The following is a 24,327-nucleotide window of genomic DNA, read 5'->3' as shown; positions in this document are numbered from 1 at the left end:
TACATGAAGGGCCACACCAAGGGCTTGACTCCAGCGCATTCAGCACCTAGAGCCTCTATGTCCAAGCTGGTTAGGAATGAGTTGCTACAACAGGGCTACATTCTTGCTTGGTTTTATTTCTTTGTCTTTTCTTTGTACATATCAATGAGTCTTGCTGACATATCAAATAAATTATAATAAAAAAATGTTCTCTTCAGTTGACTTGTAAAACATTGATAACCTTCAATAGCTACTCATAAATTAGCTACATACAGTACAAACTTTCAGAGTAAGTAAAGCCAGAGAAGGAACTACCAGTCAGTTATAGATACAGTAACAAAAATGAGTAACATATACACAGCAGTTACTAAGCTTAGGCCTGGTTTAGACGCTGTACTTCACATGAGCCGAATCAAATTCAATTTAAATTTCGACTGACCCAAATTAATTGCCCCGGCTGAATTGATTCAGATGATGAAGTTAATTAAGCCAAAATTAATTCACTGAAGCATACTATGACTGAAGAATATAATGTGGATTTGCAATAATTAAATTTATGCATTTGATTCAGCTCATGTGAAGTATGGCGTCTGAATCAAAGCCAGTCCACAGCCATTATTCCTGGCTGATCTGACCTGAATTAGATTGGCTATTCTGATTTGATTCAGATACCATACTTCACACAAACTTAATTCGTTTAATTTGATTTGGCTCATGCAAAGTTCGGCGTCTGAACTGGGCCTTACTGTACAACAGATTGACAAGAAACATAGACTGCAAATAGTCGTTTTCGGACGTTTTCGGAAGGCGCAAAACAGTCGTTTTCGCACGTTTTCAGAAGGCGCAAAGCGCCATAAATGTGATCCTCGCGTTCGTTCGAATATTGACTGTCGCTCGAGTCCGCGAAAAATACGACTGTTTTGCAGTCTACAAGAAACATTGCACATTAACAACTGACTGAAAATGATGACTAAAACTCACAGAAAACAGAGGGTAAAACCAGAAGTACATAAAATATTTTATTCACCATTCTTGTGGCTTCTCGCTTTGATACATTTTCAAATATATACTATTAAATATCTATTTATTTTGTGATCTTCGTCTCTGAGCAGGAGATCTTCCCTGTGCTCTAGCCGTTGTTTGGGCTCCCTGTGTCTGTTGAGCTACCTTGACAGTAGCAACTTGTTTGCCTTGAATCTTTCGGAGAGAAAGAAACAATAGTTATTACACTCAATTTTGACAGGGTTCTCATTAGAAGGCGGGACACGGATACCAGTACCAGGATACATAAGTACCTGCCTACTTTCAAACTGAACATAAAGAAATTCACTTCAAGTGTAATTTTCTGCCCAGCTACTCTCCTATAGGTGCCCCCCTACTTCAAAACTTAATAAACCCCTGTTCAATATTATATTAACTTATAAACCTGACTGCAAAAGGAAATCCTAACTTTGTATGAACAGGCTATGTGCTATTGCAAGGACAGGGTTCATTTTCAATCCCTTCTGTGTAGGGGGGGTGGGGGGGAGGGAGGGATGGATATTTCCTGGACTACAAAACTGAACAGTTCTGATTCAACACGAACTATGTTACATGGCCTTACTGAAGACCTTGGAACATCTAAGAGGCATGTGTCTGGTAATAATAGAATAAAAGATTAAGACTTTGCCGAATTTTTTCAAAGAGTGGGCATCCATTGGACTCCAGTGATAATGCCATTCCATTTTGATTGTAGAGAGTGTATTTATATTTTAGCTCCTTTAAGACAAAATGGGTCTCTTGTATTGCTACCTAAAATATTTGGGATACAGTATACTTCTGACAACTTACTCAATCTAGTCTGTGGTGTTTATGTTTATCATAAGCACTCTTGATATGTGCACCAGGCTACCACGAAAAAAAATTATTTCAAAACCAACGAATTCATGTTAAGGTACCATATAGTCACCCACATAACCCTAACCCTAACCCTCACCCTCCATATAGTCACCCTTACCTTACCATGAATTATATGCCCCAACTGGTCATTTTTCTCACCTGTTGTAAGCCTTGCACCACTTGTGCCTGTTGTGAGTGAATTTGGACGGGTGTGGTGCCTCTTGGTGACTGCACAATGGTCTGCTGGATCTGGGCAGGACCACCTTGCTGCGGAAATTGCACCATTCGTACCTGGAATTGTGGCTGTGGTATCTGCGTTCCAATTGGCACCAGAGGTTGAAGGTTTGTGGTGGTGCGGTTGACTGTTGATGTTAGTGCCGCTATAGCTGTTGGTGATGTCCCTGTTCCTGTGTAACACAAGTGACAAGATCGAGGCTTGAGACATGGTCACTTGAGAAGCCATTTTAGATTATCCTTGACAGTTGCCCTCCCCCCCCCCCCCCACAAAAAAATATGCCCCCTATCCAATCAACTGTTCTTATCTGCTGATTAATGAATGAAAGTGGAAAGATTTAAAATTCTCACACACGGCTGGGTGCTAGTGTGTGCAGAATTTGTTGTAATTTTCAGTTTTTCTAGTGGCTGTTCACCATTGTGTGACCTCTCACACGTCCCCTTTCTAGTCTAGTGGTAAAATTTTCAACTTGTTGATAGTTCTTTTTCATTCTTGGGAGGCCCTTGTTAGACTCTGAGTTTATTGTAACCCATCGGGTTGTTCATGTTGACTTCTTACTTAGCTTGTGCTTCCACAGAATTTTTTTTTATCATTCAACAAAGGTCAGGCTGCATGGTTTGGCTTGGCAGGGCTCCCAGTTGTGTGTGAGACGAATAAATTCAGTCAAAGTAACAAATGCATCAATTACTTTTGTCACTCTACGCAAGTAAGGTGAGGTCTTGGGCATGCCATGCATACAGTCTGGACAGGCAAGGCTTACCCCAGTTTCAGTAGCATGAATCAACTACAAGTACTAGGGGTACTACACCCCCCCCCCCCCCTAATGGAAATATGCTTGTCCATCGCAAATAATTCTGAAGTTTTATGTCATAATGATTTGTTGAAATGCATAATGTGCAGTTCCAGAAAAACTCCATACCCACCCCATGGAAGGTGATTGGGAATTCCTAGGGGAAGGGGGGTCTTAAAAGTCAAAATTTTGAGTTTTGAAAAATTTGGATGTCCTGGGGAGGGTGGGGGGGGGGGGGGGGCACAAACCAAAACCTTATATGGGGGGATATTCATATTTCTTAAGTTTCATGTCCAATGATTTGCTGAAATGCATAGTTTATACCAAAGCATATTTCTTGAAAATCATGTCACTGGCTGATTTCAGTAAACAAAACTTCAGAATGTTCAGTTTCTTTGACTTACCAGCAGTTAGCTTCCTTTGTTGCTGTTGATGAGGTAGAATGGGCCTGGTGTTTAGTGTCACAGTTGTCATTCCTGAGGGAGGGGAGAGTGGGGTGTTTGGCAGGAATTTCCTGGGGAGGGTGGGGGGGGGGGGGGGCACAAACCAAAACCTTACATAGGTGGGATATTTATTTGGTATGTTCTGGAACTGCGCAACGTTTGTCCATCGCAAATATATCTGAAGTTTCATGTCCAATGATTTGCTGAAATGCATAATTTATACTAAAGCATATTTCTTGAAAAATATGTCACTGACAGATTTCAGACAGTAAACAAAACTTCAGAATGTTCAGTTTCTTTGACTTACCAGCAGTAAGCTTCCTTTGTTGCTGTTGATGAGGTAGAATGGGCCTGGTGTTTAGTGTCACAGTTGTCATTCCTGAGGGAGGGGAGAGTGGGGTGTTTGGCAGGATGGGTGTTGGTTGCCCAGTGGGGGTACCTTGAGGAGATGTTTTTGTCTGGATCTGTGCACTGATGGCTGCACCAGCAGCTGATTGTATGTGGGAAATTGGTACCAAATTACCTGGAATCTGAAGTGAAAAGAAAGCACTTTTAATCAGAGACTCCCCATAGGTGTGCTGAACAAGGCCAAAAGGCTTGCAAGGCCTTGTTCAGCAAATTTAACCCAAGTAGATTTTATGCCTGGTTGCTAATTATCAATCTTGCTTAAGGGTATACCCAGTGTATACGAGAAGTGAGATGTATTTTAAGGTTTATACTTTCTTGTTTTAAACACTTTTCATTCTTTTCTGTTACTTCCTTTGTCTTAGCTGGAATGATTTATACAATGCCCTAGATAAAACCTTTTAATTGGTGTATTATTGTTGGTGTAGGGGTTCACAGTTGCCGTTTTACAAAAATACGACATTTCCCGTGGGAGTGAAAGGGTAACCCTCTCACTCCCAAGAGTGCCATATGGCACAAGAAGTCATTACGTGCTCAATATTGGGTCAATTTGCATCAAATTTGGACACCAAACAGATCTTGGTAATAAAGTCTTGCTTTTTAAAGTAACATTAGAGACCTTTAGATTCTAGAACGAGTACAAGTACGACTACGAGATTTGACTTCGAGTTTTTATTGAAGTACTAAGAACAGATATATCACAGAAAGTTTCATTTCACTCTTTACGAACGACAAACTTGACGCAGTTGGTTTGAATGATAGTTAAGCCCTTTCATGTTTCCAAAAAGATGACATCACCTACATGTACGTTTCGACGACTAGTTTTCGCCACAACGAGATTCTTACAAAATCTCGTAGTAAAATAACGACAGCTATCTCGTTTTCCCGCCAAAATGACACTGGTTCACGCGCGCGCACTCTTTGTCTATTGGAAAAACTCGTACTCGTACTCGTACTCGTACTAGAATCTAAAGGTCTCTATTACTGGCCTCAACACAAATATTGCAATAATTATCATGAATCACATTTTTGCTATCAACAGTTTTTGAGAATAAAATTTTTTAATATATTCCAATTCTACTTACTGTGAAAGTTGTTGATGATGATCTGGTCTGGTGAACTATCTGAGGTTGTTGGGTTTGGATAGCAGTGGTGCCCTGTAAAGTTAAACAAAAAGCACATTTATCCATGGAACCAAAACCAGGCTACAATGTTGTACACCCCTCTCAAAAAAAAATATTCATATGTTGCTTTGATTTCTTGTGCAAAATTTAATGTCACATAAGCTAATTCACTGAATTTGAACCTTTAAATCACAAAACAAACAAGAACTTCATTTCTTAATAATTGATAACCAGTCCATATGCCAAATTAGACCATATCTGGAGACATTTGCAGTGGATAATTTCTAAGACCAAATCAACACTTGCTCCCTTAATTCTAGTGAGCCTTTCAAATGTAAAGCACCCTTAGTTACAAGTCTTTGTACTGTACCTGAAGTAACGTAAGCGGCGTTCCTGGTGCAGGCTGTATAGTTTGATTGCCTGATTTTAAATTAGTCGCAATAAACTGAGCTGGTAATGGCCCTGACGCAATAGCTACACTATTGGACACAGGAACAAGTGGCGAGCCTCCAGCAACCGTCACAGTAGCACCAGCAGGGACAGTAACACTCATTCCTCCGGGACCAACTACTGGCTGAAACAACACAAAAACCACAAAATCAACAAAACAAGGAAAACTAAAGCCGCCGTTACACGTTGAAAGTTTTTAGCTGAAACTTGTGTGCAACGGCGAACAAGACCAGTTTCACGAAGTGGTGTTATGCGGTGAAACTCGTTTTTTTCACCACGGCGACTGTTGCGAGCCGTTGCAGAAGTAGAAAGTGTTTCTACTTTTCGTGAAACTTGTCTCGCAACGGAAGTTCGAAAAAGTTTCACAAAACCGACCATGTTACACGGTGTAATGCCTGCTGAGACTTGTTTTTCAGTGCCGCTGCACACAAGTTTCAGCTAAAAGTTTCAACATGTAACGGCAGCTTCATTCTGCAAAAAATCCCTGGCATTTTCAAAATTTTCAAATTGTTATATAATATTATATTACAGACTTTACATATAGAATATACAATTACATTTTACACTGAATATATGTTATATAAAATTCAATATATTGTTATATATTTTACGGTGTAATAAACTCACTGTAAAATTAAAGGTAGCTACAATCTTGGACAGAATAATAATAATAATAATGATAATGATAATGATAATTAACAATTAGACGGCTCGCTCTCGGTTTCTATTGGCTGATAGTTGGCGAGGGGCGAAGCCCCGAGCCAACTATCAAAGGCGATAGAAACCGAGAGCGAGCCGTCTAATTGTTTTAGCATACCTCAGTGATCGATCTATGAAGCAAAAAATCTTTATATTTCATAAATTTTGATACATTTGTGCACTAACCTAACCCTAAATCACGCGCCCTCTAACAAACTGCCGTCTATTGATCGATAGACGGCACCTGTGTAGCCAATCAGATTGCGCGTTACGTGATAGTCGGTCACTGAGGTATGCTAATAATAATGATAATGATAATAATAATTATAATAATTAACACCCACCCCCCCCCCCCCCAAAAAAAAAAGAAAAGAAAAAGAAATCAATTATGAATTCATGTGCTAAGCAAAACATGTCATTTTTCCATCACTGAAATGTGGGGGAAGGGCTCCCCTAGATGTACATAATGGTCCCTTGAAAACTACAATGCTGTATAGTTATGATATATTACCTGCATATAAGCTCCTACCACTCCTGTGTACCCAGCACTGGGCGTGGTGGGCGACTGTAATGTTGTTGTCTCTGGGTGGGACACCCTTCGTCCGGTTGCAGGCACAGATTTTGCAATGGAGGAAGCAGCAACAGGCTTAACATTTGTAACTTGAATAGTTGTCCCAGGTTGTCCTGTAGAAATATACTGCGTCACTGTTCCTAACAAGTGAAAACAGTTTATTAACTTTATGGTGTCGTTAGATAACAACTCAATCTAGCACCTTCATTTCAGTTCACAACCTCTCTCTCATAATCACCCCTGTCGGGGTACATTTTTAAATAATAGTTATATACCTGCTCAAACACTATCCCCTTTTCATTACAAGCACCAGGTTACGTCCCAATAAGCACACCCAGTTCACTGAGTGAGAATAACTTTCCTACGCCTGCTGTTAGTAAATACTATCACTTAATGCAGTTCAGTTCATTGTTACAGCGGTTACCAATAACACGCGACCTACGGCATTCAAAAGATTCGGATAAAGTTGCGTTTTGGTGGACGTCAATCAAAGAAAAGCCGTTGAAATTATTTTGAATTTTGACAAGATTCCAAGGTAACCGGGCAAGAAACTAAGAATTTTACCTCGCTAAGAGAAGGTAAAATTTATTTAAATTGATTTCCGTGCTAGATCAAGCAAAAATAAAAGGAATTTTTGAATTAAAAATTTTAATTTTCACTGCACGTGATAATTTGCTCACTTACACGCATAGCTGATTTTGCACAATTATCAAGTGTAGCGATATATAATGTTTCATAAAAAATTAGGTTTCGTCTAAACAATGCCCTTTTTTTTGGATAACCTGGCTTGGAAATCAACTTTCATAAAGTTTATCATCCGTCAGCGGATAAAACTATCAATTTCTTGGTTCTGTTGCCTTGAAATGTTCTCAGAATTCAAAATAATTTCAACGGCTTTTCTATGATTGACGTCCACCAAAACGCAACTTTATCGGAGTCTTTTGAAGGCGAAAGGTCGCGTGTTGTTGGTAACCGCTGTAAGCTTTCATAAAACAAAACTAGAACAATTATCAGCTAATTACAACTGTACACCTATCGTCATTTTTTTCTCATGACCAAATAAAACCCACTTAGATGCTGTTGCCAATGTAAGTACTTGATAAAATACGAGCGGGAGATCTGGATGCCTATTGGGCATTTACAATGGCAAGCTGAAGGAGAGCCATTGTAAACGCCCATACAGATCGGACGCAAATATTTTATCATACTTGTGAAATGAAACAATAAATTGAATGTATTGTGTTTTGCTTTTAATGTTTATCAGTAGAGAAGTGCATCAAAAGTTAATGAATACTAATTAGCTGAGCAGGAATTTGTATCAAAAGTTAATTCTAGTGTTTAATAATTCACTGATTTGTATTGGGGTTTACAGAGGTGTACATGTGACTTAAATTCTACCTATTGATTGGTCATCACTTTGATGAATAATTTCAAAATGAATTTTACAAGTTGATTTACAAACCTGCTGTAGAAAGCTTTGTTGTTCCAGTCAGTGGTGCAGCAGTAGCACTACTTGACACGGTACCAACAACTGTGCCTCGCTGCTGGAACATGGCCAACTTCTGTCCGTATGTCCGAACATTTGACAGATTGCAGCCTTGAACCACGGGAACTTGAGACACGGCTGTGTTGCCAGGTACTGAGGTGTGTGATGCCATGGCCAAGTTATTACCCTGTATAACAGTGACGGTGTTTGAAGCATTCGGCATCGGTATTGCAACCTTTCCTGTGGGTTTTTGTTCTTGTTTATTTTGACTAGTCAAGGCAGGAACTCCAGATGGGACATTTGATGTCTGACTGCTATTATTACTGGGTGTCTGTGATGACAGCTGATTGGCGGCAGCAGCCAGTTGTACCTGCTGTTGTCCAGGAATGTAGGTGAAGATCTTAACTGACTTGCGTCCCTCTTCAGTGTACAGGTCTTGGAACTGTTGAAGATACCTTAACAGAAACATGACAGCAAATTCAGAAAGTGTTTGACAGTAAAGTGATCAAGGGGAGTGTTAAGGATGAGAATGCTTGACTATAAGTCAAAAATTTAGATGTTTTCATTTCAAGCTTAAGCCCAGATTATCATAACTTACATTTTAATGAACCGGAAATAGCCACAGATTGTCACAGGAATCTGAAACAAGTTTGTAAGATAGAAACATTTCCTATCTTCTTGACTCCAGACTGTCAATGACAAAATTATGTTGCACATCTATGAAGTTATGATTTCATAACTCATGCCAGTTGGGAAATATGAAAAATTGTGACAGATGAAAACAGGCCTTGCCATTCCATTACACCCTCTAAAGACTGAAGTAATGTTTAAAACACAAGCCGGAGTGTTTTATTGGGGTTTTTTTAGACCCAATAAACACACTGCAAGTTTGGGAGCAGGGATGGCGCAGTGGTGAGAGCACTTGCCTCCCACCAATGTGGCCCGGGTTTGATTTCCGGTCTCAGTGTCTTATGTGGGTTGAGTTTGTTGTTGGTTCTCGTTCCTCCTCGGAGGGTTTTTCTCCGGGTACTCCGGTTTTCCTCCCTCCACAAAAACCAACATAATTTCCAAATTCCAATTCGACCTGGAAACAGTGGATGGAAGAGCCACCTCGTGGAATCCACTGAAAACTCCCATTTTTTTTTAATGGCTTCAAAAACATTCTGGAAAAGTGGAACTGTGTCAATAGAGTTCAAAACTATTCTGCTTTTGTAAACATTGGAAATTAGCATGCGAGAAAAACACCGCATACTAATAAAGAGGAGGTTTATCAATATAGAGACACTACACATGATGTATTATCAACCATTTGATAGGTCAATGGGCTTATGAATTTTTAATGAGTTTTTGAACCACAAATAACAACTTGTCACAGTAGTGGATTTATCAACAGTTTTGGGAAAAATTGAAGAACAGCTCCCTTCCCCATAAATCTGTCGATAAGTGGTTGGGCAACAAGCATCCAACAGTTGGCCGACAAATGGCTAACATTTAGCCAGCAGTCTTCAATTTTACCCAGTTTACTGTTTTAGGCAAGTACATATGATCAGTAAGCTGACTCACTTCTGTGCTCCAAGATTACTTCCAAGGAAAAACTGACAAGCTTTCCCTGCTTTGTCAGAGGAGTCTGTAGGTGTTGCAGGGCCTTGTGAATTGCTGGTGTCCTCTTCAAGGTACAGCTCACCCAGGTATTGCAGGTCAGTAGGACGCCGTCGGATTGTTACTCGGCAGAAATAGTTCCTGTTGTTGGTCTTTTCTCCTTCAAGTGTGACCTCTTGCACTTTCTCTGGTGTATTGTCAAAGGTCATTTTTGGACGCTCAATGATTTTGGAATACAAATCAACCTGGAGAAAAGTTAGCTTATTTAGTATTCATTAACTGTATTAGTTTAATATTTGATTTATTCGTTGTTTTTCAAAAAAAAAATTTTTTTTTTTGGTTTAAAAGTTTTCAAACCAGTTTGATTTTGATTTCTCTTTGTCTCAGTTTATGGTTATGGATACTGCACAAAGGAAGATAAAAATTAAACTGGTTTGAAATTTAAAAAAAAAATTTAAACCAAAACATAGACTCCCCCTAAGACTCTTTCATTGTGAGACTTTACTTATCCATTGAAAACAGAAATTTTCAACTAATTAAAGGTAGAAAACACAGTGATTAAAATTGTCACTTTTTTATACACATACATCAACCCTTGATGGAGGCAACAGGTGCATGGGTTTCTGTCTCCAGGTGTCTGTTGTCTGTGGCATTTTTGCAGGACGAAGATTGACAGGAGGCTGTGGCTTCTTGTAATTTGACAGAAAATCAAGAACTTTGAGATGTGATGGTGCGCTGTTCAGTGATAGCAGTCCAGTTCTGTTATAAAAGGCCTGCGAGTGCTTTCTAATGCTTCTGTAGGATAAAAAGAAAAACATACAAAAAGGATTTACTTTATGGCCCCACAGAGGACAGGGTATCTAGTGGGAATCCTACTTCCCATACCACAAACACCTAATTTCCACCCCATGCTTGGAAGCTCCTACTTCTGAAACATTACGCAGTACTGCAAAATTGTTTATTTTTACACTTTCGACCTCGTCACAAGTGCTGTTATGTCCAGTCCAATCCCCTTCCCTCCAGTTCCCACCCCCTTCTCTCCCAGTTCCCATCCCCATCTCTCCCAGTTCCCACCCCCTTCTCTCCCAGTTCCCACCCCCTTCTCTTCCCTCCAGTTCCCACCCCATTTTCTCCCAGTTTCCACCCCATTCTCTCCCAGTTCCCATCCCCATCTCTCCCAGTTCCCACCCCATTCTCTCCCAGTTCCCATCCCCATCTCTCCCAGTTCCCACTCCATTCTCTCCCAGTTCCCATCCCCATCTCTCCCAGTTCCCACCCCCTTCTCTTCCCTCCAGTTCCCACCCCATTCTCTCCCAGTTCCCACCCCATTCTCTCCCAGTTCCCATCCCCATCTCTCCCAGTTCCCACCCCCTTCTCTTCCCTCCAGTTCCCACCCCATTCTCTCCCAGTTCCCACCCCCTTCTCTCCCAGTTCCCACCCCCTTCTCTTCCAGTTCCCACCCCATTCTCTCCCAGTTCCCACCCCATTCTCTCCCAGTTCCCACCCCATTCTCTCCCAGTTCCCACCCCCTTCTCTTCCAGTTCCCACCCCATTCTCTCCCAGTTCCCACCCCATTCTCTCCCAGTTCCCACCCCCTTCTCTTCCAGTTCCCACCCCATTCTCTCCCAGTTCCCACCCCCTTCTCTCCCAGTTCCCACCCCATTCTCTCCCAGTTCCCACCCCATTCTCTCCCAGTTCCCGCCCCCTTCTCTCCCAGTTCCCACCCCCTTCTCTTCCAGTTCCCACCCCCTTCTCTCCCAGTTCCCACCCCCTTCTCTTCCCTCCAGTTCCCACCCCCTTCTCTCCCAGTTCCCACCCCCTTCTCTCCCAGTTCCTACCTGTTTTTCTCCCACTTACCATCCCTTCTTGCCCCTGTAGTTCCCACCAGAGCAGAGACCTTTAGTCAATATACTATTCATCTGATTTTATTGTGAAGTGCATTTACCCGGTAGTTCATTGATGTGAGACAAGCATTGTCTTATAAATGCAGGTAGTCCACAATAACAAATTCTTATTATTATTTCATTAATTTCACCGACACCTGCGTCTGCAACAAAACGTAAAAGCATGCTGTTTAAATACAATACCTCCTGATGCCATGAGTATTAAACTTGTTTTTATTGAACTGCAGTTGATTGGCTACTTGAGCGACCTCAATTGAAGGGTCAAGACATAAAGGACCTTCTGTTGCCAGTAGCAACTTTGACTCCAACATCAGTTTACCCTCCTCCGTCCAGTGGGGTGAATCTCTCGTCATAGCATTGATGTCACACACAAGGGTCTACCAGGCAAAAAGTTTTTTAATTATCTTAGTTATCATTTTGTAAATTTAAGTAACATGGCTCTGAATCCCTCCCTATAATTTTTTTAAAGTTTGAAAAAAATTGCCTCTGGAATTACTGATTACTTATTCATAAGTAAAAAAATGGGGGGGGGGGGGGGGTTCACCAAGCTTGTTTTTGAGTTGTATTCACCTAAAGCTAAAATTGGGGCTGTTTTTTTTTTTTTTTTTTAACAGGTCCATTGCCGCTATGGTAACCTACTAAGTCAAAACATGACCATAACTTGTTTGCCAAATTGTTAAAGCATTATTTTGCTTGATACTATTATTAATAGTAGTACTATCCACTGATAAAGAGTGGTAGTATTAAGTAATGATCAGTCAAATAATTTATTATAACTGAACAGAAGTGCTGGAACCATGGGAGCCACCTTGACATGGATTTCAAAAATTCCATCCAGGGCTATAATTTCTTGGAGCATTAATTTCCATGACCTCAATAAACAACATCAGTTCTATTAATAGTTCGACAATAAAAATATTGCACAATTGTTTTTCTTTCATTATTAATATTTTATTATTATTTTAGTTTTTTGGTGCACACCAGGTATTTTACACCTTCATTATTAAAACTGTGTTATTCCACCCCTCCCATGGTAGGTTTTGTAGATTGGACCCCCTCCCCTCTAGCATCATACTTTCCTATTAAAAATTAATTTTCAATTGGTTTCGAAGACTACAACATGCTAGCTATAATCTGCAGCATGAATAGTACAGGCAGCCATTAAGAGCATGTATTTTGGGGGTGAAGAAGGTGCAAAGGAAATCTGGAGCTTGCATGCCTGGATGTTTTAGGGTAGGTTACATAGGATTAGATGAGGAAACTGTTGTGATTTGCATGAGAGATCATGGTGGCTGGAACAACATTATAGGCCAACGTTGAAGTCAACAGGATGGTGACAATAAATAAATAAATAAATAAATAAATTCATTCTCGCCCTGAGGAACACAAGCTTAATACCTGATAAGTCGGCCGCAATAAAACATAGTTGCTCTCATAAGAACCTCCAGGAGGACAGTGTCGATAGTCTCGCACCTCAACAATGACACATCCACTGTAAAATATGTTGGCCTGAAAAAAGTGTTATTTTGCACATAAAGAATAAATTTTAGTGGTTGATGATGTGTAAATTATGAACAGCATGGACATGAGAAGGAAGGACTTTTTTGAAAAGTAAGAAAACAGGGCTGACATTTGGATCGCCAGTTTATGGATAAAATCTTAATTTGGAGAGTTCCAAGTGAAATCTTTTCTTGCAACTTTTGGAAGTTAAACACAATTTCAGTGCAAAATAAATGTCCTGAACCCTAAAGCCTTTCCCTTTTTTGGGCCAAAATGGCAAAAACATCCTCTATTTCACCTTAAAATCGCTTATTTTACACCAAATGATTCAAAACTCGTCAGCCTTTGGGGTAGCAGATGCTTAATATGACACCATTAGCAAACAATCGCAGTTGACTACTCTATAGACAAGGGAAGAAAAAAAATATGCCCCTATTCCTTAGGTATACTATCTTCTTTTAGCAGACATACAAATTAAGCATTAATTACATTTAAAGTTCTAAATAAACTTATTTGACTTCCTACCATTCTATAACTGCCAACTTTTTCTGAGTCAAATGCGTGAGATTTTGTCTCTTTATGACAGGGACTTCCGAAAATGTCCCAGCTATACTTCCAAAGATTTCTGATGATTTTCTGCAGACTTCTGAACGTTCGTCCGAAAATGTTCTGACGAACTTTGAACATTTCTGATTCGAAAAAATTTTAGTGTGTTATGATACAGTTAGGACACAAAGTTAACATTTAAAGCGCCTTTTGGGGGGGAATTGAATTGAATTTTTGTTATTAAACATGTTCATGTGTGAAAGAACAACTCGTCTGGATTGGTTAGTCAGGCGTGAGAAATTGTCCTGGGTGTGTGAGATCGCAGGCATGAGACTCAGGCATAATGCCTGTGAGTTGGCAGATATACCATTCTAATCTACAGGGCTTATCCTTCTTGACAAACAAATAATTTATCTACCACACAGCATGTAATGGAGACAATTTACCAGACAGATCAACAGCAGACAGATTATACCGCTGATGCAATCAGACTAAAACAACAAACATTTAACTCCGATTTCAGATTAGAGATATAATCCAGCTTAATGATTTTAACACTGATAAACTAGATAATTCTAGATCTTCTGGTTCTCACACCACTTGGTCTCTAACTTCATTTTCAATTGCTCATTGTGAGCTGCAAATTCCTGTCCCCAGCTCAAAAATGAAGTCTGTTGTTTACGTCTAGAATGAACCATTCACAAAGAACCTTTGTTTTAAGTTCTCAAGCCTAAATACTGGTGATCAGGAAACCAGAAATTATAAGAAAACATATACATATCAAAGTATAGCTTTTTCTCACAACCACACAAATAAAGAGATTCAAATACATTAGGTGCAAATAAGATAAACAGAAATATATAGAAAGCCCTCTGGATATACCATATTTTTACATTAATTTTTTGTGAAAGGAGTTTTGGCAGTCAGGAGTTTCTGAAAGCATATTTTATTAATCACGGCAATTCAAAAACTGGAGACGTTTCTCAGGCAGGATATTTTCAAAATTAAAAAAAAAATTCAAAGGATTTATTTTACCTGTAGTTAAGAAGAAAAGTGTCTCAAGCATTCCCCGCTTTTTTTTTTGTCAACAATTTTATAAGGTAAATTTGCCATATGCTTAATTCTATAGTGAACAGTTTCAATTCAGAAAGTCTAAAATCAAATTTTCAAGAAAATTTTTTTCGGAAGTACAAGCAATCTTGACAATTTACAAATAATAAAAAAATATTTAAACAAAAAACATATTTCTGGAAAAAAAGAAACAATTTAACTGACAACGAAATTTTAATACAGATCGCATGAACTAAAGAAAAATGTGAAGGATAAAATGATGACAACATATGTGTCTTGACCAAATAATTTTATTACATTCCAGTTATTACGTGAGAAATGTATTAATTAAAAAAATAATCTATTTTTTAATATGTATTTTGGAAAACTTTGTACATTTTTACATTACAACTTACAATTCAATGTAACTCTGATTGAACTAACAAATCATAACAAAAATTAATTTTCAGAGAAAAATGTTATAGCAGAACAAAATTAATAAAAAGTCGGAAATGCAATGCAATACCTGAGACTTTTCCAAAAGATCAACCAAGATTGGTGGAAGCTGAAAATAATAAATAATAATTATTAATTAATGATTTAAATGAAAGTTATAAAATGACATCATCTCTTCCATGTTGTTGGGGTTTGGGAGCTTTTAAGAGAGTCATCATTGAGGAATCATTGCTTGAACAAGTCTATAAATCCTCTTATACACTGTAAGTGTGACACTGGCGGAAAAAACACAACTCTTCAATTAAAAATAACTTATTATATAATAAGACATCTGACAACTGTACCTCCTGTGCATCAAGGTAATCCAAGAATTCAGACTCCTGTTTAGAACACAATTAATCCATAAAGTATTAGAAGTTAAGTCATTTGAAGGATTCTATGCAAAACTATCCTATAAGATTTTTTTTGCCTTGAAATCAAAATTTCTTCAGATAAGATTTTTTTGGCACAGAGAATAGAGTTTTGGTTTTAAGAAAAAAAGTTGTGCACTGCATACAATAGTCTTGCAAAAAAATCCTTTCATTTACTGTGCAGTTCCAGAAAAAATCCATACCCACCCCACGGAAGGTCATCGGGAATTCCTAGGGGGAGGGGGGTCTTAAAAGTCAAAATTTTAGAAGCAAAGTATAAAGCTAAACTGGAATTTCCTAGGGGGAGCAGGGGTGCAAAACAAAAGACCTTCCATGGGGGGAGTATGGATATTTTCTGGACCTGCACATTGTAAGTAAGAACAACCTTAACATCCTCAGGACTGACCAATGGATTTGAAATACAGCTTAAATAACAGCCCCCCCCCCCCCCCCAAAAAAAAAAAAAACTTTGGTAATAAATTGTGAATAACTACTCCCATCTCAACCAACTGCTAACCACCTCCACAGATGTTCTTCTGTCTCGTCAAATAACGTGTGCCTAGGAGGCTAGCCAACTGTTGGCTAGTCGTCATCTGTTGGCCAAATGTGAGTGACTGTTGACTAACAGTTGTTGATTGATGACCAGTCTTCTTATTTATGATTAATATCTATAATTTAAGAAACCAAACCACTTGCTTACTTCGTAAGGCAGTCTCACAGTTTCAGAATCTGTGTAACAAAAAAAGGTGATAGTTATGTGAGAAATGTAATGACCAAAAGCACAATAATAATAATAATAATAATATTAACTGCCCTAACATTGTAGTAATAGACAAGAAAAGCAGAGTATGTCAAGAAATAGATGTGGCTTGACCTGGTGATTGCATAGACCCCAAGTGACCCGCGCCAGGCGGGTCTGGCCCGCATTTAAATGTTTAAACCCGCTGACCCGCCGCGACTGAGTAAAAACCCGCATTTGTGTTCAAGCTCTGAATTTTTGATAAAATCAGCCAATTCCTAAAAGAATCTTAATTTTCATGCCGTGATTCCTACAAATAACAAATAAATGGCTCGTAAAACATGTTGAAAAACTACACGAATTGTGAATAAAATGCACGAAATGGCCATTTTAGAGACCCTAATTTTCAAAAATTTCTGGGGAGGGGGGGGGGGGGGCATGCCCCCAGACCCCCCTAGAACCTTGCGCCTGCAGCGCTCTCAACAACACATATGACCAGCATTTCGGGTTCTCAAACTTGGGGTCTATGTGATTGCGGAGTTGTGGAAAAAGAGGATGAGAAAGTTAAGCTACTGAAATCAAGACTTTATGGAAGATGAAATCAGTGAAGATAACCCCAGTTGTAACTGGAGCACAAGGAGAAGTGTCTAACAATCTTGACAAGCACTTCAAAAAAATTACTTCCAACATTACGATGGAAATGATTCAGAAGTCTGTGCTTCTGGGAACAGTATGAATCCTCAGGCCAGTCCTTGGGATCTGAAGTAACTTGTTGTGGCCTGACCCAGTGGACAGAAACTTGAGCAACAACGCTGTGTAACAAGTGGATGATGATGATGATGATGATAAATATAAATGCTTAATAACAGTGCTAATAGTGCTTAGCACTATTGGGGCTTAGAGGGTTAGAATCAACTAGGTTTTTCTGAATCACCCCAGCCGCTAGTGTTGAGGTTTAATATCATACCTGCTCCATTCTTGCCTTTAAGCATCAACGAGTATCCTTCATTCTTGGGGTACAGGTTTACAACAAGTGTTGAAAGATTGTCTTGAAGAACAACTTTCTCCAAAAGCCGAACTCCATGGCAAAAACGCTATTAACGAAAAAATTCTTATAAGTCAGATGATTTCATACTTTGAGAAACCAGCAGCCAATATATATGATTGTATTCATTAATTGTGATAACTGTAAAGCTACTGGAAATCTTGCAATATACAAGTTATATCATTTGCAAGCACCGCATGCACTAACATAGTCCTTAGGCTACACAAAAACAGAGAAGCTCAAGGTGTAGCCTGTGCACAGGAAAAGGTGCACTTCTCATGATGTCTGTCACTCGCTGTTGTGACTTCGTCGTTTAAAGAAGTTGACTTGTGGCAAGTCTATCAAGTACAGTAGATGGCCATGTGCACTGGCTGCTCAGGGTCCAGTATGTAGATGATTAACTTAACCCTTTAAGTCCTAACAATGATCAGCATCTAATTTCTCCTTGTAACATCAATGCTTATTCAACCCCTGAGGTCATGAGAATTAAGAATATGATCACCCAAAGTGACTTTTCTTCATATTTTAATAACTTCTCCCCAGTACTTTTATAAGAAAAGTATGGTGACTAGATAGGAGAATTTGTTCTTTGATATTTAGAATTAAAGGGTTAAACAACATGGATTGAATTGAATGACACGATACAAAAGAAAACACCAACCTTATCTTTGGGAGCACCTTCATAGGATTCAACGTAGCAATCAAGAAGACGATCTTCTAAAGACAGCCTACATAATAGTAATGAAACAAAATAATCAGAATAATAATTATTCTGATTACAATAATTATTGTTTATAATTTAGCAAGTAAAACTTTCTAATTATATTGGATTTAATTTATAAACTGTTGTGACAACAAAGTCACTTCCATTGCCATATATACATATCCCAAGTTTTCCCAGAAATGATTCATGATAATATTGCAATTTGATCATGGTCATGTGACACATTTTTATGAGTCCTGTGCTTGAAAATAGATGTTCTAAAAATATGTTCTAATGACTCTCCATACAAAATCCTCACATCAGGTTTCAACCTTGTGCTTGGTAATCTTAAATTATGTAGGTTTGATTACTCATCATGGATTTCTTAATAATATCATCATTTAATCTTTTCCATACCATTTCCCAGTGCTTGGTCTCCTTCTTTTCAGAAATCTATGGCACGCTGTGTTGATCACCTCCTACAGAGTTATCAGGTGTAAGTTTACTGGGGCACTTAACAATCAAGAATTAAGGAGGCTGCGTGGTTGAGTGGTTAGGTCGCCGGCCTAGAAATCCGGAGTTCCCGGGTTCAAGTCCCACTCTGAACTTAAGTTCCAAGGAGTTGTTTCTCAGTAGCCCTGAGTTCAACTCCTCGGCCGCCCTTGTAAATAGCCATCTGGTCTGCCTCCTGCCAGTTGGGATTCTTAACCATGTTATGTTCAATTTAAATTATTTTCTTTGTGAATTTTAATGCTTGTCAAAGCTGCCATTTTCACAAACACTCATATATTTAGTACCTGAGTCCTCAACAAATTACCATCATTTTTCCTTTTTCCCTAAATCAATAAAGGAATGGATCACCTTGCCACTAGCTGTAGTTGCTTTTCAATGTTTGAATAATGTTTAAAGAGCAAATTACGTTCAAATCAAAGTTGCTTGATTGCAATTTCCTGTGGTCAATTGTTGTTATTATAATTTTTTTTTCTATAACTTGTATTACGATGTCTACATCGATCGTACTATCGTCGAACACCGGGTAAGTCATTGCATGACAACGAATAAGCAAGAATGATTTCTTTAGCTGTGTCCTAAGTAAGACAAAATTTAAATGAGCTGGCCGGGCTCCGGGGACCATGTAGGTTTCAAACAAAAGGTTTGAAAAGGTTTTTTTTTTCTTGCAAACTTGGATCAACAGATGAACAGATCAATACAAGATACAAAGAGGAAATTTCAGTTAAAGCTAATAAATACTAACCTGAGGCTTGGTGCTGTCAGAATCAACCCCTATCATCATCTAAAAGAACCAAAATCCAAATCATAGCTCAGTACACTTTCTTTGACATTTCATTTCACGAATTCAAATACTCCTCCATGTAATCAAATCCAACTATCCCATGAAAATTAAAATAGTGCCCAGTCTTCTTCTTTTTCGCAGCGCACGTGTGATACAACAAAGTACTCACTGGATACTCTCTCTGGAAACATCGTTCTGATGTCAAAATGGCCTGAAATGCTATCCTAGACAGTCCACTGGACAAACAGTCCTATACCCAGGCCACGACAGGAAATGTATCGAAATCAGCGTGTCACGATAGCGGCTCCTATCATCAAGACAATCTTCTGGAATCTTGTACCCTGCAATCAATCAAGCTCTAGCTATTTTCGTTCATCCCCGCGGGAAACAGAGAGTGAACACGTAAGGGCGCTGGCCGCTACCACGGCACAAGAAAGTTCCGATTAGTAACCTGTGCCTGCAATTTTAAAAGGTCACTAACATCCACAAACGCAAAAGTTAGAGCCACTTTGTACTGAAAAAAAAAACCTACCGCAGGTGAGAACCACTCGAGAACATTTTTTTTCTTTCATTTGAATGGTCACACTTAGTATTTCCCGCAGTCAAATGTTAAAACCATTTTGTGAAACAAAGTGTCACTACACTGAACAAAGTGTTAATGATCGTCAGAGTTAACAGAATAAAGAGTACCGCCGAAAAATTGCTAAATACTGTTTTAATTTGAGCACGGCTCGCACTTAAGAATTTCATCCGAGACTCGAAAGTCAAGACCCTGTTACACTTGACAGTTTCCTGTAAAACTAGCAAACATCAGTGAAATATTACATGCGACTTGTCTAGCGAAAATAAAAGTAAGGTGGTGTGTCCCGAAAAAAAAGCTACAAGACCCACGGCACACGTGTTTTTACATCTGAGGTTTCTATGCATCTAACCTAACGGGTTTGTTTCTTCAAGGTTCTGATTGGAAAGCCCCGAAATCGCCGCAAATTTTTAGATTTAATTGTGACCTGCCAATGGTGTTTTCTTTGGTGAAATGAAACCTCCGAGTTCGCAAGTCATTCGTAACACTGGAAAATTTAATTCCAGTTTTGTTTTGTTTTCGGAAGGACAACAATAGAATTTTATTTGACTGCGAAGATTTACGGAGATCTAACAACAGCTCAGAAACTTCAGGAAGTTAGATTTGGTTCGCTAAAATTGACTATTCAGCTAAAAAAAATCCCGAACAGATCAGTCAAACACTGTCAACACTATGTTAGCTTGTCTAAGTAACCCCTTTGATCATAAATACAACCTAAAACGACCTGACTTTGCTTTCATTTCTTCGTTGGGTTCACTCCATTCACCCCACCCAGTTGAACCAGGGCGCACGTTACATGTAAAAAATCTGCGTGCAACTTAATTAAAAACTTTCCGTTTCTCGAGTCAAGTTCGACGAAGAACAGTTATCTGTAACAGGTCCTGCAGGACCACCTGGTGCGGCAATAAAAAGTACCGACATTGGCAAGAAAGTACCGGCATATTCAGTCGTTTAAGTCACGGTCGCATTTGATTTCATGCACAGACTCAAAACTTGCAAAACGTTTAATTAAAATGTTAAAAAATCCAAGCAATCGAGCCGCTTGGCTCAGCAGCTAGAATTTGGCAGGCCAAGTTTAACTTTCAAGAAGTATAAAAATTGTCATAAACATCGGAAAAACCAATGTTTTTAAAACTTGTAGTATTACTAGTTGGCACTGAAAAATTTGTGTGTAGGTGGCCAGCCGATGAATTTAAATGATTTGTTCTAAAAGATTGTTATCAGTTTCGTAGATAAGTAAAGTACTCTCTGAACGCAAAACAAGTAATTTAAGTAGGATGGCAGTCGGCCACCCACTCTTCGATTTTTTTCATATGAAAATGTTTAGCTAATGGGTTGAAAGATATTATTTTAGTATCAAAACATAGACTACCTTCTAGACTCGAAGTAGCCTTGGAACAGCTGCCTTCAACAAAGTACAATAGACGAGCTAATTTGTTATTCAGAAAATGTGCTTTCCGTCTTAATTAGTGAAATGAACTCTTTTTGAAGGTGCCACCGTGCTGAAAATAACTAATATAATTATGTACATTCTCTGTTTATAAGTAAGCCAAAATTATTAATGTTTAACATGCCAGGTTATGAGTGTAGAATCCTATTTTTGAACTGGCTGTAGCGCGAAATATCATTGGATAACCAATTCCGATTCTTCAGGGTATTTTTTCATTAAACAAGGATGCAAAAAATATGTTTCATTTGAATTTACATGCTGCTGTGCAATAAACGTTGTTAAGAATAAGATACTATTCATCGGCAAGCGACAGTCATAAACAGTGAAATTGTTTTCATTTTGGCAAATAATTTATACTTTACTATTTTAACATTTCATTACCATTTTAAACTTATTTTAACGGCGACTAAAATTCTACGTTTTTTAATGCTTTCACCCATAAATATCGACGTCCAAAATAGGAAATTTCGATCTAAATTTTGTTTTCAATTTTTTTTCTTAAAAATTGTTTACATGCAAGGTTAAAGCAAGTACTATAAACACATCATTTATTCCGAGAGAATTGTCATAACATTCATTTTCATTTGTTGAAACTGAAATTTAAGGAAAAATTACCAAGGTCATCGTATTGACGATTAGTTCAAAACTGGTCATAATTCCTGATAATTCAGCACGGGAAAAACTCGTTTAAATAGTCACTATCGCGATTGGATTTCCAGCGGATTTCATTCACCAAGATCTACAAGTGACAGCCAACCTTATTTTATTATTATTTTTTTTTTAATATAATAAACAGCACAACAACAAAGTAGAGCTCGGTAGCCTTCATTTGAATACTCACACTTCATGATTTCATCCACAGACTCAAAAGTTTGAACCACAAGATATGGCGCGCTATAATGGCTTCACGCAAAGTTCTTAATCTGTCAGTTAGCCTCTCTGTAAGTAACTTGTAAAAGTAATTACAAGGAGTGACAAGGAGTGACTAAATTAACATATCTAGAAATTCTAGAAAATTTCTTGAAACTTCGTGTATCACAAATCTTGAAGTACAAGCAAAGTATACAGTGTGTTCACTTTCATTGAAACTAAGTAAAAAGTGCATAGGGTGACTGTTACTAAAGGATGCTAAATCGAGAATTACAGGATTCTATTTTTAAAAAGATTTATATTGTAAAATCATCTAATATGTTTTCTTCTGGATAATGTAAGTTGCCAGACATCGAACTCGAAACCCTGTTTACAAAATTGGCAAGTCACATGTCAAATTCCTTTTGGTTTTAATTCATTAATCGTCTCAATCGCCTGTTTTGACGTGCTGCCTCCAACACGAAAACCAAGTTCACGAAATCGTGAGTCTTTTCCAATTATTAAATGGCACTTGTCATTCTCTCACTTCCTCTCGAGATTCCTTTGTGAAGGTGTGGGTTTGCAATCTCCCCTAATGATGTCTGCATAAAGCACTAAAATGCAACAAGTCTAAAAAATATATACATATTATATATATTGCCTTCAAGTCCGCAGCTTAATATCCCATTTTTAGCACGTTTCAAGATGGAAAATTTCAAAACATTCATAATATATCACAAGACAGCAGTCAGATTAAAATAGAAATATGAAAGTTTTCTGGAGGGCATGCACACAAACTTCCCGCAAGACTCCCTGTCTCTTGAGCATAGACAGGAAGGCTCGCGTCCGATGGCTTAAATTTACCCAGGCCCTACTTAGCAATATTTCAACTGTTACAAATTGTCACGTTCGCTGCAAGGGCTTGGCGACTTAAGTTATATTTATGTGAAATTGGACGACAAAGGAAACGTCCGGGGTCAAGTATACATCTCGACAAATTTGTAAAATACATGTAAATGGTCAACTTTCGCGCTTCTGAAAAGTTTGACAGTTTCGCGGGTGTCAGCTTTACTCAATTTCACGACCCCTATAGAAGCTAACTTCTCAAATAAATTTTAAAGTCATTAGCAACGAATTGGTTTTAAACAACCAACGAGTTTGAAATGCGACGCATCAATTGGAGATAAAACAGTGGACCAATTAAACGCGTCCGATTGTTCGCGCAAATTTTCGCGTATTTCAACACGATCAATATTTCGGTTGTCAATTTCTTCGCTCGAGGTGGTTTAAATACAAAGTTTTCGCCCAGTCATGGCAACACGTTTGGTCTTTCCCTCGAGGTATGCGACAGAAAAGAGGAACTGGCTACACGGGCAATTATGAAGTAATTTCCTTGCGCACGTGTGCCGCCATTCGAGGGCGAATAAATTTTATGCACAGAAAACCTGGCGCCTCTCAAAGAATAGGTAATTGACCCCAGGGCATACAACACGTCCTTGAAAAGGAAGCCGAAAGAACAAATACTAAAGCTTTGTCTACGACTGATCTAATATTTATGCGTAAGACACATTTGCGTTCCTCAGTGAAGTGCTTGAAACTTAGAAACTACAATATAAGCCCTGTTCCTCGCTGAGACGCAAAAATTGGGCACGACAAGAATCTGAAAGGACGCAAATCGCGAAACCATTACCTTCAATTAGCAAAATATTAATAGTAGTCTGTTTCGATACTTTCCAGCCAGCTTATCAAACGAAGCATCTTTCATTTTCGTCATACTTTCGTTGGTCCTGTGAGTCAACAAGAATTAGATAAATCTTGTTTCTCTTTGTTTGCGCTCCTATCGAATGTCCTCGGGCGCCATCTTTGAAAAAACACGATGAACAACCTATCAAAGGTCGGCGGTCGCAACCACAAAGGGATACGAAACCATTGGGGTGGGGTAATTTTCACGCAATATTTACGTGCAAAACTGACGATAATAGATAGTTTTTCGGGCGCAAGCAACTCATCTATCAACTTAAATAGTTTTCAATGCTCAAAAGAATATTTTAGTTATTAAAAAGTCTCAGCTTCGGGTGATTATAACTTGCAAACGTTTGCCTTCGTAGCAAGACGTGCACCCTCTCCGTCCATGGTAAAACT

At 38.6% G+C, this 24,327-nt stretch overlaps 1 protein-coding gene across 1 annotated transcript; it reads right to left on the bottom strand.

Moving 5' to 3' along the window:
- Positions 1-96: 96 nt before the first annotated feature.
- Positions 97-24,225, bottom strand: LOC146471926 (uncharacterized). Its single transcript, XM_085120509.1, has 19 exons — positions 23,876-24,225; positions 19,268-19,306; positions 18,430-18,491; positions 17,971-18,037; positions 17,232-17,358; positions 16,226-16,254; positions 15,460-15,495; positions 15,186-15,224; positions 12,962-13,072; positions 11,747-11,940; positions 10,247-10,454; positions 9,624-9,904; positions 8,037-8,515; positions 6,515-6,714; positions 5,225-5,428; positions 4,816-4,887; positions 3,633-3,855; positions 2,017-2,264; positions 97-1,176 (listed from the first exon to the last, which is right to left on the bottom strand). Exons 2-19 carry the CDS (start codon positions 19,304-19,306, stop codon positions 1,060-1,062), a joined length of 2,736 nt encoding a protein of 911 aa, XP_084976635.1. The 5' UTR covers positions 23,876-24,225; the 3' UTR covers positions 97-1,059.
- Between the last annotated feature and the right edge of the window lie 102 nt (positions 24,226-24,327).

This window comes from Pavona decussata, unplaced genomic scaffold, assembly GCF_977016875.1.
Source record: "Pavona decussata unplaced genomic scaffold, jaPavDecu1.1 SCAFFOLD_102, whole genome shotgun sequence".
Classification (NCBI taxonomy): domain Eukaryota; kingdom Metazoa; phylum Cnidaria; class Anthozoa; order Scleractinia; family Agariciidae; genus Pavona; species Pavona decussata.
The sequence above is the reverse complement of the archived record's forward strand: the minus strand, read 5'-3'. Positions and strand labels throughout refer to the sequence as shown.